The sequence below is a fragment of the Saimiri boliviensis genome, chromosome 5 (genome assembly GCF_048565385.1).
Source record: "Saimiri boliviensis isolate mSaiBol1 chromosome 5, mSaiBol1.pri, whole genome shotgun sequence".
NCBI lineage: Eukaryota > Metazoa > Chordata > Mammalia > Primates > Cebidae > Saimiri > Saimiri boliviensis.
The window spans coordinates 22658322-22674770 of record NC_133453.1 but is presented as its reverse complement, the minus strand read 5'-3'; the positions used below and the strand labels follow the sequence as shown (position 1 = coordinate 22674770).

General features: G+C 37.7%; 1 protein-coding gene across 6 annotated transcripts in view; it reads right to left on the bottom strand.

The window, feature by feature from the left end:
• The window catches only part of USP37 (ubiquitin specific peptidase 37), a 110672-nt gene that overhangs the window by 90183 nt on the left and 4040 nt on the right, over window positions 1-16449 (bottom strand). For 5 of the 6 annotated variants that reach the window (XM_074399024.1, XM_074399023.1, XM_039469893.2 and 2 more), the window contains 6 exons: window positions 14683-14823; window positions 12338-12400; window positions 10042-10260; window positions 7120-7291; window positions 3089-3189; window positions 49-227 (listed from right to left, as the gene is read on the bottom strand). In XM_074399024.1, the coding sequence (XP_074255125.1) occupies window positions 49-227; window positions 3089-3189; window positions 7120-7291; window positions 10042-10197 (608 nt within the window). In that variant the 5' untranslated portion in view covers window positions 10198-10260; window positions 12338-12400; window positions 14683-14823. The remainder of the gene's footprint in view (window positions 1-48; window positions 228-3088; window positions 3190-7119; window positions 7292-10041; window positions 10261-12337; window positions 12401-14682; window positions 14824-16449) is intronic. The other variant, XM_074399026.1, reaches the window with a different exon arrangement.

Here is a 16449-nt window from a genome sequence, read left to right as displayed (position 1 = left end):
TTTACAAACAGGTACAGCTAATGACTAAGAAAAAACAGTTTGTCCTACCGATTTTCTAGCAACCCTGATCTAAGAGGTGTTGATGTAGACGTCAAAGAAGGAATCGTCCGAGTAATAGCTATTCCACTTCCTGCTACAGCCTTCATCGATCCTCTACCTGGACTGCCAAGAACTTTTCGAAATGGAATATCATCTTTAGTTTCCAAACTTCCTCTTTTTGCAGGAGCCTGTAAAAATAAAGCTTGAGATAGTTAAATCCTCAAATTAACTTGAATACTTTTAGACCAGTGATTCTCCAATGGAAAGCTTTGAAAAACACAAATGAAGTCAGGTGCAATGGCTCATGCCTGTAATCCCAGAAGGCCAAGGCGGGAGGATCACTTGAGCTCAATAGTTTGGGGTTACAGCGAGCTATGAATGCACCACTGCAGTCTAGCCTAGGTGACAGAGCAAGACCCTGTCTTGAAGATGGAAAAAATACAAATGGAAATAGATCTCTAGAGATTCTATTTTAATTGGTCTGGGGTAAGGCTCATTCATTGGTCTTTTTTTTTTTTTTTAAAGCACTCCAGGTAATTCTAATGTATAGTTGGTGTGAAAATTGAGCTTGACACTTATTTCCCTGTAGCATTCTTATAAACTTAAAAATTCCACAGCACACCTGAAGAGAAGGCAAGAACACTGCTTTGAATTACTAATAACAAAAAAAAAGACACACAAAGAAATGGCTCTAGTGATCAGCATGAGAACTGATCTTTGGAGGAAAAAAATATCAAATTATGATTATGATAAGTTAAGAAAAAGTGACAGTGACATTTGGGTGCCACAACTTAAATGCCAACAAGATAGTCATATACCTGAGGAGGTTCTAGATTGCAGGAATAAAACATACAATAGGGAGAAGGAAGGTGAGATAGAGTTCATTGTGACGATCAACCAGAGTTTACATTAAAGACATGGCAAGAACACTCATAGACAATACAGCAATGTAAGCGTTAGTTGGGAAATAGAGCTTTATGTGAACACTATGCCAGTTAATTTTTTATCTGTACATTAAGAGCGACTTGATTTTTCTACGGAAGTTAAGTGCCATTACTTTTGTTTTACAGAATTACAACCTTAGGATAGGAAATTTAAAAACCTCTAAGGTCATCTGAATGGATACTTTAAAAAGTTCAATTTATTTTCAAATGAGTGATACATTCTCAAGGTTCACAAATCAAAGTAATATTAAAAACCACACTGACGGTAAGTCTCACTACCCACCATCCACCCAGTTCTTCCATTTCCCCTTTTCCCACTCCTAATTCTTCCCTTGTTTTGTTATGCAAATACAAATCAATATTTTCTTCTTTTTGTTACACAAACAGTAGCATACTACGTGCCCACTGTTTTGCAACTTTTCCAAAATTTTGACCATTATCCCAACCCATAGTAACAAATATACATATATTTTTAAGATAGAGTCTTACTCTGTCACCCAGACTGGAGTGCAGTGGCACGATCATTGCTCCCTGCAGCCTTGACTTCCCTGGCTCAGGTGATTCTCCCACCGCAGTCTACAGGTGCAAGCTACCATACCTAGCTAATTTATGTATTTTATGTAAAGACAGGGTTTCACATGTTGCCCAGGCTGGTCTCAAACTCCAGAGCTCAAGCAATCTGCCCACCTCAGCCTCCCAAAGTGCTGGGATTACAGAAGTGAGCCACCATGCCTAGCCCCATAGTAAGAAATATTTTACAGTGGCTGGGTGAGGTGGTTCACACCTGTAATCTCAGCACTTTGGGAGGTAGAGGACGTTGGATCACGAGGTCAGGAGCTCGAGACCAGCCTGGCCAACATGGTGAAAGCTTGTCTCTATTAAAAATACAAAAATTAGCCAGGCATAGTGGAAGCCACCTGTAATCCCAGCTACTCAGGAGGCTGAGGCAGTAGAATCACTTGAACCTGGGAGGCAGAGATTGCAGTGAGCCAAGATCGCACCCTTGCACTCCAGCCTGGGCAACAAAGCAAGACTCTGTCTCAAAAAAAAGAAAACAATAGAAATATTTTACATCAAAACTTACTATAAATAAAACCGAATAGTTTCAAAAATCAATATTTATCCTTAATATGTACAATATGCTTTATTATTTTCTACTTTTTAAATTTAATGTTAGTCATGACCCAGAAAGTTGAATTTATGATTCCACTAATGAGAATTATTACTTGTGAAAGTATAAATACTTGCTTCTGCTATATGTGTTAACACTTAATGCATTTAAATAATATTTCAACAATTTAAATTTCTACCAAGGAATGTATGAATCTCAAAATAATTACGCTCACTGAGGGAAACCAGACCCTGCCCTCCCAAAATTACACACTCATTCCATTTATATAGAACTCCAGAAAATACAACCTCATCTATAGTGATAGAAAACATATCAGTGGTTGCTTCTGGATGGGGATCAGAAGGAAGGATTACTAAAGAGGATGAGAAAACTTAAGAGTTATGGTTATGGTTATGATTATGATAAGTTAAGAAAAAGTGACAGTGACATTTGGTTGCCACAACTTAAATGCCAACAGAATAGTCATATTTAATTATTAATTATTTAATTATTAATTAAATAATAATTAAGTCAAGAGAAAATTAAGAGTAAACATAACATGGTGGTTATGTTGTATCTAGTAACACAGACAGGTTATATATGTTACTAGATATAACATAACCACCATGTTGATTATGGTGATGATTTTAAGGATATAAATGTATGTCAAAATACATCAAATTATACTTTAAATATATACAACTTAATGCATGTCGATTACACGTCAATAAAAATGTCCACCCAAAAATCTAACCTATAAAAAGAACCTGATAAAAATGAAATCTTGTTTATTGCTTAGTCTAATAAATGGGCTAATTACCTCTTTGCATAGCCAAAGAAAATTCATAAATTTACTTACAGAAGAGCTTCAAAGTTTCTCTTACTCTATGGTTTGAGATTACGAAAATGATATATTTCAGGTATGTAGAAAATGTCCTTGATAGTCTATGACTATCGCGTTTTTAAAAAGCTAAAAAGATTCAAATAAACATACCTGATTGTCTGAATAAGAAAGCTGCCTGCTGATTTCTTTCTGTGAGGTCCTGCTGCCCAGAATGGCTCCGAAACTACCAGACCCCTGAGAAGGTTTCATGGCTGGTGACCAAAAAAACCATTTTTTAAAATCCCCAAATCACTCACTTTAACAAAAAGATTTATTATTATTTTTACATAGTATTCAAGAAATGGGAGAAACAGCAGGAAAAAAAAAAAACAAATCAAAATGCCTATCAACCAATACTTTCTGACAGAATATATATCTGATATACACAGTAACTAAAACTTACAGCTAGAATCTCAAACAAAAAATTAAATAACGGCCGGGTGCGGTGGCTCAAGCCTGTAATCCCAGCACCTTGGGAGGCCGAGGCGGGTGGATCACGAGGTCAAGAGATCAAGACCATCCTGGTCAACATGGTGAAACCCCGTCTCTACCAAAAATACAAAAAATTAGCTGGGCATGGTGGCGCGTGCCTGTAATCCCAGCTACTCAGGAGGCTGAGGCAGGAGAATTGCCTGAACCCAGGAGGCGGAGGTTGCGGTGAGCCGAGATCGCGCCATTGCACTCCAGCCTGGGTAACGAGCGAAACTCCGTCTCAAAAAAAAAAAAAAAAAAAAAAATTAAATAACACACACAGCTGAAAACATTTCATAGAAGGATAAAAGTTACAAAGCTAGAATAAACATTTGGTAATTATATTAATAACACTATGGAAAAGTTGTTATTATGTATTGACAACATGAACATTGACACTGGATGTCAGAAACAGTGATAGGTTTATCTCCAATAACATATATATACTTCAAAACATTTTCTACAAGTAAGTTTATCCAGCAGAATAAATGGTTTCTATCCCAAAGAAATTAATGGTAGTTCAAAGAACATTTGAGGTATTGTATAAATAAAAATTAGTATATACTTTAAAAAATATTTTATACTTTAATTTGGTTAGCCAATTTCCCATTTTGGAATGTTTTCATTTTTCAAAGTTGCAATCAACACGTAACATTCTTTCACAAATCTTTTTGGAGGATAAACTCCTTATAATAAGAATTACTGAGTTAAAGGACATACAATTTTACTAAACTGACATTATTACATAGCCCTCAAAAAAAAAAAACAAACTTCTATGCTCCTACAAAGTATATCAGAGAATCTTGTTTCCCCTCACACTGCTGCCAATGCGGTAGCAGGAATTTTGAGTTTGGTGAAGTCGAGAATTTTTTCATATGCAAGGGCCATCTATTTTACTTCCTGAATTCTCTATTTGCAGTTTTTGTTGATTTCTGTTTTTTTATTGATTTGCAAAATAGATCTTTTTATAATATATTAGCAATATTAACTTTGTCACTCTGGCTACTATTTTCTTCCTTTGTCTTCTGTTCCTTGCCAGAGAGACTAATTTTTTAACACAAGTTTTCCATCTTTTTCCTTTATTAATTCTAGTTTTTATGTAATATCCAGAGAAGTCTTTTCCATCCAGAGATTATGTTAAAAGTATTTTTACGATACTGTACTCTTTATCATTTTTTTTTTTAACATTCAAATCTTTGGTCACTGTGAAATAAAAAGAGATAAGGATCCAAGTTTATTATCTTCCTAAATAGTTGGTTGTCTTGTTTATAGACAACACTGTTTATCAAATATTAGTCTTTTGTCCACTCATTTGAAATGTCACACATATTAAATGCTTCATACTATTTACTTGTTTTATACTCATTATTTTACTTTAGTCTCTGCAAAGTACATAGTATCACCTTTGGGCAGCTAAAGCAACTAAACCTGAGATTAAAATGACTTGCCCAAGATCACAGAATGAATTAAGAGTTAAGTCCACAGCTAGCTATTCTAATAACACCAATGACTTACTGAATGCCTAGCATAGGGAAGTCACACTTTACATTTATGAGCTCTCATTCTTTAAGGAGCCCTGAAATCAAGGCGATACTTTCTTTTTTTTTTTTTTTTTTTTTGAGATGGAGTTTCACTCGTTACCCAGGCTGGAGTGCAATGGCGCGATCTCGGCTCACCGCAACCTCCGCCTCCTGGGTTCAGGCAATTCTCCTGCCTCAGCCTCCTGAGTAGCTGGGATTACAGGCACGCGCCACCATGCCCAGCTAGTTTTTTGTATTTTTAGTAGAGACAGGGTTTCACTATGTTGACCGGGATGGTCTCGATCTCTTGACCTCGTGATCCACCCACCTCAGCCTCCCAAAGTGCTGGGATTACAGGCTTGAGCCACCGCGCCCAGCGATACTTTCATGTTAGAGATTAGAAAAGTAAAACTCAGTCGTTACATGACTTACCTAAAACTACATAGGAAATAACAAGCAGAGCTAGAATTCCAACCAGAAACTATTTAGGTTCAAAGCACATATTTTTTCATTATGCTATGTTGTTCAAAATTGGGTCCCCAGACAGGATATATCTTTCCACTCCAATGTATTTGAAGACATGCTTTTCTTACACATATCAATTATTGAGACAGTGATCCCACTAATATGGGTATGGTGGAATAAAACTAAAACAGAGTTATAAACTAGTCTCTCACATATTCTAAGAATTTTAAATAGTATTCAATTTCTTGATTCTAAAATTCAATAGTTTAGTAAATTGATATAGCTCCAATCTGGTGGCATGAACACAGAACGAGTAGGTACTAAATGGCAAATAACCACAAAAAGTTTTTACTTTACAAGAATATGGTGTTGAATGGAGTTATTAATTAAAGGCAGCATTCCTATGCCTTCATTTTCTGATATTTTTAATGTGTCATATTTAAGTTGAAAAAATTCAGGTAAGTTTGTCAGCTATAAATAATAGTAAAATGTTGAAGATGACAGAGCTAGAGACTAACATAAGAGTGAAGAACTCTTTTTAAGCAACAGATTATTTCCTAAAAAGATGGCTGTAGGGCCAGGCAGTGGCTCACACCTGTAATCCCAGTGCTCTGGGAGGCTGAGGCAGGACAATTGCTTGGGCCCAGGAGTTTGATACCAGCCTGGGCAACATGGTGGAATCTTGCCACTGCACTTCAGCCTGGGTGACAGAGTTAGACACTGTTATTAAAAAAAGAAAGACAGTAAGACAGGCGGGGGGTGGGGGTTGGGGGAGTGCCCATAAATGCATTAAAAAAAAAAAGGATTTTAAATGAAAGGGATTAGAAGGGGCAAAGGAACCTGATCATACTATGTGATTTTTTTTTTTTTACAGGACTCAGTTCCCACAGCAAGAATAAAACTTCAGAATAATTTTCATATAGATAGGCAAGTATCTAAGATTTATGCAACAAGGTAACTTTTCCCAACCGTAATTTAAATCTTTCTCCCTGGTGGGAGGTTGCAGTGAGCTGAGACCAAACCACTGCACTCCAGCCTGAGTATCAGAGTGAGACTCCATCTTAAAAAAAAAAAAAAAAAAAATTCCTGCTCCTTTTTCTGGTCATATTCTTTTGTGGAACCTTTAGGGGTTTCTACATATAAGATTAAGTCACCTGCAAACAAAAGTAATTTTACTTCTTCCTATCCAATTTCGATGCCTGTTATTTCCTTTTCTTGCCTAACAGCTCTGGCTGAGATTTCCAGTACTATGTTAAATAGACATGGCAAAAGCAGGTATTCCTGCCTTGCTAATGATCTCAGAGGAAACATTTCCAATTTTTCACCCTAAGTATGATGTTAGCTGTAGGTTTTTGCATATGACGTTTAGTATGCTGAGTAATTTCCTTCTCCTCCTAGTTTGTTGAGTATTTTGATCATGAAAGAGTGTTGGACTTTGTCAAATGTTTTCATCTGCAACAATTCAGATGATCATGTGGTATTCATTCTTCATTCTGTCAAAAATGATGTATTATATAGACTGATTTTCGTATGTTGAACTATCTTTGAATTTCAGGAATAAATCCTGCTTGCTCATGGTATATGATCCCTTTAATGTGCTGATGAATTCAGTTGAATACTGGTCTGTAGTCTAGTCATACCCTTGTAAAGCTACTAACATTAGACCCTGGGGTGATTAGTACTCACCTCCATTAAGTCTGTTTTGATGGACTGCATCTAGAAACAATCTCATTTCCTCTGCATCTTTACTTGGTACTTTGTCAATAGACAAGAAGCTGTTATCTTGTAGAGTTAACATTAGGCGGCTTTGTTTTGCTCCACTGGGTCGAAGCACCACATTTTTAATGTTATGACTTAGCTAATCAAGACAAAAGGAAAATTATCATCAAAAATGTATAACAACTAAGTTAATAATCAGTATAATAAATACTAAACTTTGTATCTTTCAAGTTACATTTATCACTCTTCCCCACAGTAATTTAATTTTTTTCAACCAAAAGAAGATCCCATTTCTTGATACATTTGAAGATTTACCTTTTAGGAGATACAAACAAATGCAGTAAGCCCTTAATTATACAGAGATCTTACACCAAGGGTAACAGAGAAGAAAAAATAAAGATTTTTTTTTTTAATCCCTTAATCAATGTTGTCAATAGGTTTTTGGTACTAAATGGCAAAGAACCACGAAAACTTTTTTACAAGAATGCTATGTCAGATAGAGATACTGATTAAAGGTAGCACTGCTACTCCTTCATTTTCTGATGTTTTTAATATGTTACAAACATTAAGCAAAAGGACATATAGCAGGTCCTCATATAACATTATTTCCTTCATTATAATGTTGATGTGGAAAAAAAAACTTGTTTCATTATCCATAGTTTCGCTTCAAGTCACAGTTTTCAAGAACCAACTGGCAATACGAAATGTGGACTTATTCTTCTATTAAAATTAATTTTATGGAGAAATCCTAGAACTCTTGATCTCATGGTAGTGAATCTCTTATTTTCAAATATAGTTATAGGGGATAAAAACTACTGAGTTAACCAATTTCAGAGCCTTGGATGGTTACATTATCACCAGTTTAGAAAACCAAATTGGAGCAGAAGGCCGGACACGGTGGCATATGCCTGTAATCCCAGCACTTTGGGAGGCCAAGGCAGGCGAATCAGCTGAGGTCAGGAGTTCAAGGTCAGACTGGCCAACATGGCAAAACCCTGTCTCTACCAAAAAGACAGAAAGCAGCCAGGTGTAGTGGGGCGCACCTGTAGTCCCAGCTACTCGGGAGGCTGAGGCAGGAGAATCGCTAGAACCCGGGGGTGGAAGGTGCAGTGAGCGGACATCATGCCACTGAACTCCAGCCTGGGTGACAGGGCAAAACTTTGTCTCAAAAAAGAAAAAACTGGAGTAGAATCTTTTTCTTTTGTAAAACAAAAGTTTATAAGACATTTGGCAAATTATTTAGGTAGCTACCAATATAAAAGAAGATATTAATCCAAGCAACTAAATAATCCTCAAAAGAATTCCAAACTTTCAAAAACGTATCAAAAATAAACTTTTGCAATATAGCACACTTTTTTTTTAACTAAGAAAACTCACTTAAATTTCATTCGAAGACTGTATATACCTGGAAACTCTTAACTTACTTGTCTCTCCACAGAACTGGTTCAATAATTCATCTTAGACTCTATCACATTTTGGAAATGTGCTATGATAACTTCTATTTTCTCTTAAATGAAATTTTTCCAAGGCTAAATTATTAAATCTTACGGTTTCTTCATTATCTAAATAATTCCAGCCAGTCAGGCATCTTTATTCTCTTAATGCTCTCAGCAGGCATACATAAAGGTTTCTAAAGCTGCCTTTTACTGAAGACATGCCCTCTGAAAAGTATAAACAAAGAACTAATAAATACTTCAAAATTTTTTTAAAACTAGAGAAAAGTGACTTTTGTCAGCCAGGTGCAGTGGCTCATGCCTGTAATCCCCACACTTTTGGAGGCTGAGGTGGGCAGATCACGAGGTCAGGAGTTTGAGACCAGCTTGACCAACATGGTGAAACCCTTTTTACTAAAATTACAAAAAAAAAAAAAAAAAAAAAAATTAGCAGTGGCATGCCCCTATAATCCCAGCTACTCAGGAGGTTGAGGCAGGAGAATTGCTTGAACCCAGGAGGCAGAGGTTGTAGTGAGCCAAGATCGTCACATCACTGGATCCCGCCTGGATAACACAGGGAGACTGTCTCAAAAAAGAAAAAAAAAAAGAACTGAACAAAATTAAGTTTTACAGTGATAAAATGAAGATTCTTCAAAACTTTACAGTTAGAAGAAAATGGCTGTAAAGATAACCTTGAATAATCATCCTTGAATTATTCATACCATGACATTTGGCAGGATTATTCAGGAAGTAGACACTGGCTTTTAGAAGACACTAATAAATTCTGTTAAAAGCTAACACTAAATAGTGATGAAACCATCATCATATATGTTAAGGGGAAAAAAAGGATTAACTAAAGTTATCTTAATGTGGTTTTAAAAATAGCTTAGATATACAGGATCCAAACTCTTGTCAGCTTCCTCTCACAAGTTTTCTTTTCAATAATTGTGACTACTTCTGCTTTTATTATATACCAATAACGAGGCTGTTGAATAATTTATAAAACATGTATATTAAAAAATATTAACGTTGCCAGGCGCAGTGGCTCACGCCTGTAATCCCAGCACTTTGGGAGGCCGAGGCGGGTGGATCACGAGGTCAAGAGATCGAGACCATCCTGGTAAACATGGTGAAACCCCGTCTCTACTAAAAATACAAAAAATTAGCTGGGCATGGTGGCGCGTGCCTGTAATCCCAGCTACTCAGGAGGCTGAGGCAGGAGAATTGCCTGAACCCAGGAGGAGGAGGTTGCAGTGAGCCGAGATTGCACCATTGCACTCCAGCCTGGGTAACAAGAGTGAAACTCCATCTCAAAGAAAAAAAAATATTGATGTCCTAGAAATGAGAAGCAAGAAACATTAGGAGGAGGGCTACTGTGATGTTTACTATGGCACCAAATAGCAACTTACTAAATGATCTGCTTCAAGAGCTATTCCAAATCAATATTTGGTAATACCTGAAATACCCTCGGAATTCCTCCGGTATTGTAGTGAACTACTAGGCTGACTTTATTTTCTTTTTCCACAATTTCAAAGGATCCTTCTTTCCACTTTGTAATCCCAGTCTGCATACTTCGAATTCTGACAGGACCATGTATCTTCAGAGGAGACATATTTTCTTTAAAAATAAATTGCTTCTAGCCAAAAAGCAAAAATACACCTTCGCCTGGCACGTTCTAAGAAGAAAAATAAAATAAGTTATAAGTTACTAGTAATTAAAGTAATTTCTAACTATCTTGCATTTCTTCTATGTCTTCATCTTCCCTTCTTTGCTATGTGTCCAGTACCTGTGTTTATTAAGAGTATAAATTCTACATTTTACACCATTCACAACCACACTGCTGCCACTGAAGACATGTCAATAGGAATAAGACCCCATTCTCAAAGTGACTGCCTTCACCATTAAAGTGTTGATTATTCTCTTCCTTCATGAAAGCTAATGGATCTGGATTTCCAAAATATAAGTTTAAAAAAAAAAAAAAGTAAGTTCAGGCTAGGCATGGCGGCTCACACCTGTAATCCTAGCACTTTGGGAGGCTGAGGTGGGAGGACTGCTTAAGCTCAGGAATTTGAGGCCAACCTGGGCAACATAAGGAGGCTCTATCCCTACAAAAAACTAAAAAAAAAAATAATTAGGCAGGCGTGGTGACACACACCTATGGTCTCAGCTTCCGGAGGGGCTGAGATGGGAGGATCACCTGAGCCTGGGAGGTCAAGGCTGCAGTGAGCCATGATTATGCCACTGCACTCTAGACTAGGCAACAGAGTGAAGACCCTGTGTCAAGACAAAACAAAACAAAACAAAACAAAATTCAGGCCTCTGACTCCATTTCTTTGGAGTCCCTCCCAAAACACCAAAGTATATCACCTAACGCTTCCTTCTAACAGTGAGCAATCTAAGCATGTTCGTATGTACAGAAGACATTAAATGAGTAAGAAATTTTAAAAATAACCAAATTAGTTCAATCTCTAGAATTATAATATTTGAGAAAATCATTTCTCTAAAGAAAACAAACAGCTTCTCTTCTGAAGAACCACCTACAATTTATACTTAACATAACCATTCCTAGAAAGAATCTTTAGCAATTTTATCTTTGGCAAATACTGTTTTCTGAATGAACTTTTAATACCTAAAAATGGCTAGGTGCTTGTCAGGCAGTATTTGAAAGCTAAAAAGAAAAAATGCCGGATGCAGTGGGTCATGCCTCTAGTCCCAGCACTTTGGAAAGACAAGGTGGGCGAACTGCTTGAGCAACGTAGCAAAAACCTCATTTGTACAAAAAATACCAAAAAATTAGCCTGGCATGGTCATGTGTGCCTATAGCCCCAACTACTCCAGAGGCTGACATGGGAGGAACACCTCAGCCAGAGAAGTCAAGGCTGCAGTGAGCAATGATCATGCCACTCAACTCCAGCCTAGGTGACAGAGTGAGACTCTGCCTCAAAACAAACAAAAAAAAAACACAAAAAACTTAAACCTACAGCAATAATACGATGTGTAAAACTCTTCAAATTAGCTTTTGTAAAAGTCAGCAAGTAAATAAAATCACAGTTATAGCACACAATGTTATCAGTGTTCTATCCATAAATATGCAATCATCTAAAATAAATCAAATTTTATTTATACTATTTCAAACCTTTAAAAACACTACTTCTAAAATAGATTCTTGCTTATAATTTGATCACGATTAAACATTATCTTTGCCTAAACAACTGAACTAAAAAAGCTAGAAAGCGAAGTATATAAAGGAAAATGACGCTAGCTCTAGAAATCAGCAGCCAGCCAGCGCTATCACTTACTAATGTGTAACTTACCTTCTCTAACCATAAGTTTTCTCAATCACGAAACAGGAATAGCAAATCCTGTAGTGTTGCAGAATGAAATAACATACACTAGGTACTCAGCATAGAGCAGTTATTAATATTAATGGAATTAATATCTGTTTTCTGAATTTATTCCATGTCTATAATACCTCTTTCTCCGAAGACCTCAATAAATACAACGTTAACAGGAGTCACTAACTCAGCGATCTATAGGAGATGGCAGGTGACAGAAATGACTTAAACAGGCAAAATATGAGCAACTGCTACCCTATCTGGCCAATTATTACCATGCAGAAATAGTGAACCTAGCATTACCAGACCATCTAACTTTTGAAGAAAATAAAGACTTCCAAATCTTTATGTCCATTTTTAATTGTTGGCAATGAACTCAAATTTATTTTTAACAGCTACAAATCAAATAAAACTCACCTACAGGCAGGATACAGTTTGGGGGCCCCTAGTTGGAAGCCTTGGTTACTGTACGGCAAATAACTGAAGATAAAAGAAGAGATATGAAAACACTTTCAAGAGTTTAAAGGTGTTAAGTATTGTAAGTACTTTATTATCATTCACTCATCTCATCGAAAATTTTTATGTGCCTACTGTGGCCAGATTTAAATATTAGTATAATTTGCTGGGTAATATGAATTCATCGAAGTAATAGAGTCCATTAATGTTTATAGAACTGTCTGTTAACATGACATTTTGCATTTTGCTCAAACTAGTAACACTACAGAGCTATAGAAACTTAGGCCAGCAAGGTATATCTGTAATATTTTTTCTGCAATTATAATTTGTGACTTCATTGTTGGATACATCCTTAAGACTTTTTTCCATTCTGACATTCAGTGCTGCAAAGAATACATCACTCTCCTACTCCAGTTTCCCATGCCAGAAATAGGAGAGTTGTCTTTAGCTTCTTTCTTGATAATTATTGGTATTGGATTAGAGATGGAAAGTCAAGACAGTCCCATCAATTCTACCTCCACAGACTGGGCGCCCAACACTTTGAGAGGCCAAAGCGGGCGGATCATCCGAAGTTAGGAGTTCAAGATCAGCCTGGCCAACATGGTGAAACCCCGTCTCTACTAAACATACAAAAATCAGTCAGTGTGGTGGTGTATGCCTGTAATTCCAGCAACTTGGGAGGCTGAGGCAGGAGAATCACTGGAACCCAGGAGGCAGAGGCTGCAGTGAGCCGAGATCACACCACTGTACTCAGGCCTGGGCGACAGTGAGACTCCATGTCAAAAAAACAAACAAATTCTACCTCCATCCACCTTTCAGACAGCTTTATAATGAACTGCAGATCAAAGCAAATCCCTCTCTTGCTTAATATCATTCAATAACTCTCCACTGTCCATGCAATAAAATCTAAAGTCACTAACATGACACACAGACCCTTTATGACCCAGGCCCTGCTTACCTCTCTCTTCCCAATAAAACTCCCAATCCAGCCTTCTGAATTACTTACAACTGCATCAAAAATCTGTATGTTCTCATGCCACTTTACCTTTGCACCCACAGGGATCATATCTGGAGGATTTTTTTTTTTTTTTTTTAAGATGGGGTTTCACCATGTTGGTCAGGCTGGTCTTGAACTCCCGACCTCACGTGATCCGCCCGCCTTGGCCTCCAAAGTGCTTGGATTACAGGTGTGAGCCACCACACCCGGCCATGTCTAGAGAATTTTTATGTATTCTCCCCATCCCCAACCCTCCTTAATTTCTTCTCCTGGCTCTAAAATCAAGACTCAACTTAGACACTACCCTTTTTAAAAAGCCTTATATAAATGATGCAGGGCATAAAATTAGCAGAAGCAATATAATAAAAATTTTTCTTAATGCCTCAATTTAGTTCATTATCTGCTTTTTTTCCCCCCACACTGACTCTTCTATTACCTGCTTTTGCACTAAATGAATTGATAGCTACATTTGTTCATTCATTATATTATTAGGGCTTGCCCTACTTGGTTAAGAGTAAAAAACTAAGTTTCTTTTTCATCATGAAGCATGATCCAGTAACAGTTAAACTTTCTATAAACCGGCCGGGCGTAGTGGCTCAAGCTTGTAATCCCAGCACTTTGGGAGGCCGAGGCGGGTGGATCACGAGGTCGAGAGATCAAGACCATCCTGGTCAACATGGTGAAACCCCGTCTCTACTAAAAATACAAAAAATTAGCTGGGCATGGTGGCACGTGCCTGTAATCCCAGCTACTCAGGAGGCTGAGGCAGGAGAATTGCCTGAACCCAGGAGGCGGAGGTTGCCGTGAGCCGAGATCGTGCCATTGCACTCCAGCCTGGGTAACAAGAGCGAAACTCCGTCTCAAAAAAAAGAAAAAAAAAAAAAAACTTTCTATAAACCTAAGACAAAGACAAGGTTTCCTTAAACTCGGTAATGCTAATTCTCTTATTAAAGCAAATAATTGAGAAGACAAAACGTAATTAAAATGAATTATTCTTTAAACATGTCTAAAGAGATTCTTTCTCTAAATTTCTTCATAACTATTAAAATTACTTTTCAACTTTAAGCATTCCACGAAAGCGCAAACAATAATATTGGCAAAAATGTTTCTGTGCCCTGTACATTTATTTAAGTGCTCACATTTTAGGTACTGCTTTGAAAACATACTTAACCCAGAGAGAGCATTCTGTGGTAATGAAAGCATGACCAAATCACAAAACTATTACTACAAAATAAACAGAGAAAACTATCAATTCTTGCGAGATTGCATATTCTCTGAAACATATACCCAAAACAAAAACATTACTTACTTTTCAGTGACTTTTATCGAAAAACCCTATGTAATAGCAATTCACCTTTATTCTGATCCTTGTGCCAAAGGCAAAGCACTCTTCTTGGGACACTACTCATATTCTGCAGCTATGCCAGTTCTCCAGAAGCCATCAACTCAGCTAAAGAAAATAAAAATGTGCTTTTTAAAAAGAATCCAATATACAAAATACTTAAAAAAAAAAAAAAAAAAAAGGAAAGTGGGCCAGGAGCAGTGGCTCACGCCTGTAAACCCAGCACTTTGGGAGGTCGAAGTGAGCAGATATCCTGAGGTTTGGAGTTCGAGACCAGCCTGATCAACATGGAGAAACCCTGTCTCTACTAAAAATACAAAATTAGCTCTCTCCAGTCTGTGACTCCAAGGTGACAAAGAAAAGGAACAACGGTCATGCCAAAAAGGGCCACAGCCACGTGCAGCCTATTGGCTGCACAAACTGTGCCCAATGCGTGCCCAAGGACAAGGCCATTAAGAAATTCCTCATTCGAAACATACTGGAGGCTGCAGCAGTCAGGGACTTTCTGAAGCGAGTGTCTTCGATGCCTATGTACTTTCCAAGCTATATGTGAAGCTGCATTACTGTGTGAGGTTGGGAGTTCGAGACCAGCCTGTGTGAGTTGTGCAATTCATAGCAAAGTAGTCAAGAATTGATCTCATGAAGCCCACAAGGACCCAAACCCCTTCAAGTGCTGCCCCACGACCCCCACCAAAACCCATGTAAGGAACTGAGTCCTTAAAGACTGAAGACAGACTATTCTCTGGAGAAAAATAATATGGAAATTGTACTTAAAAATAAAAATAAAAATATAAAATAAGCCGGACATGGTGGCGCATGCCTGTAATCCCAGCTACTCGGGAGGCTGAGGCAGGAGAATTGCCTGAACCCAGGGGACAGAGGTTGGGGTGAGCCGAGATCGCGCCACTGCATTCCAGTCTGGGCAACAAAAGCTAAACTCCATCTCATTAAAAAAAAAAAGAAAGAAAGAAAAGAAAAGCGATCATTTATACCACAAAGATTAACTTCTTGGTTATTTAAAAACCTCAGATTACCTTAATGAAAACATTTAAAATACGATGCATAACACAGACACACACATACGTGATCAACAGAACTTTAGGAACTTATCTGCGGTACATAATGAAGGATACAGGATGAGCCTGCACCTTGTTCAACTTGTATCTTGGCTTAATCATTCTTTTTTTTTTTTTTTTGAGACAGAGTTTCGCTCTTGTTACCCAGGCCTGGAGTGCAATGGTGTGATCTCGGCTCACCGCAACCTCCACCTCCTGGGTTCAGGCAATTCTCCTGCCTCAGCCTCCTGAGTAGCTGGGATTACAGGCACGCGCCACCATGCCCAGCTAATTTTTTTGGATTGTTAGTAGAGACGGGGTTTCACCATGTTTACCAGGATGGTCTCGATCTCTTGACCTCGTGATCCACCCGCCTCGGCCTCCCAAAGTGCTGGGATTACAGGCTTGAGCCACCGCGCCCGGCCGGCTTAATCATTCTTGCTACATTTTGAAACCAAGAAGTCAGTGACAAAGAATATGCTCTTTGTTCACTTTATAAACCTTGTTACATAATAATGCTTTAAGTCTTAAAAACTCCACTTCCATAAGGTTAATACTATTTCAAAAGGTGGGTAAACTTGGTGCTTTCACTTTTCTTTCAAAACTAAACTCTCTAATTAGGCCTCACTAAGCCTGAACTTTCCACCTGCAGAAGTTCTACCTGCACATCTCTCACTGC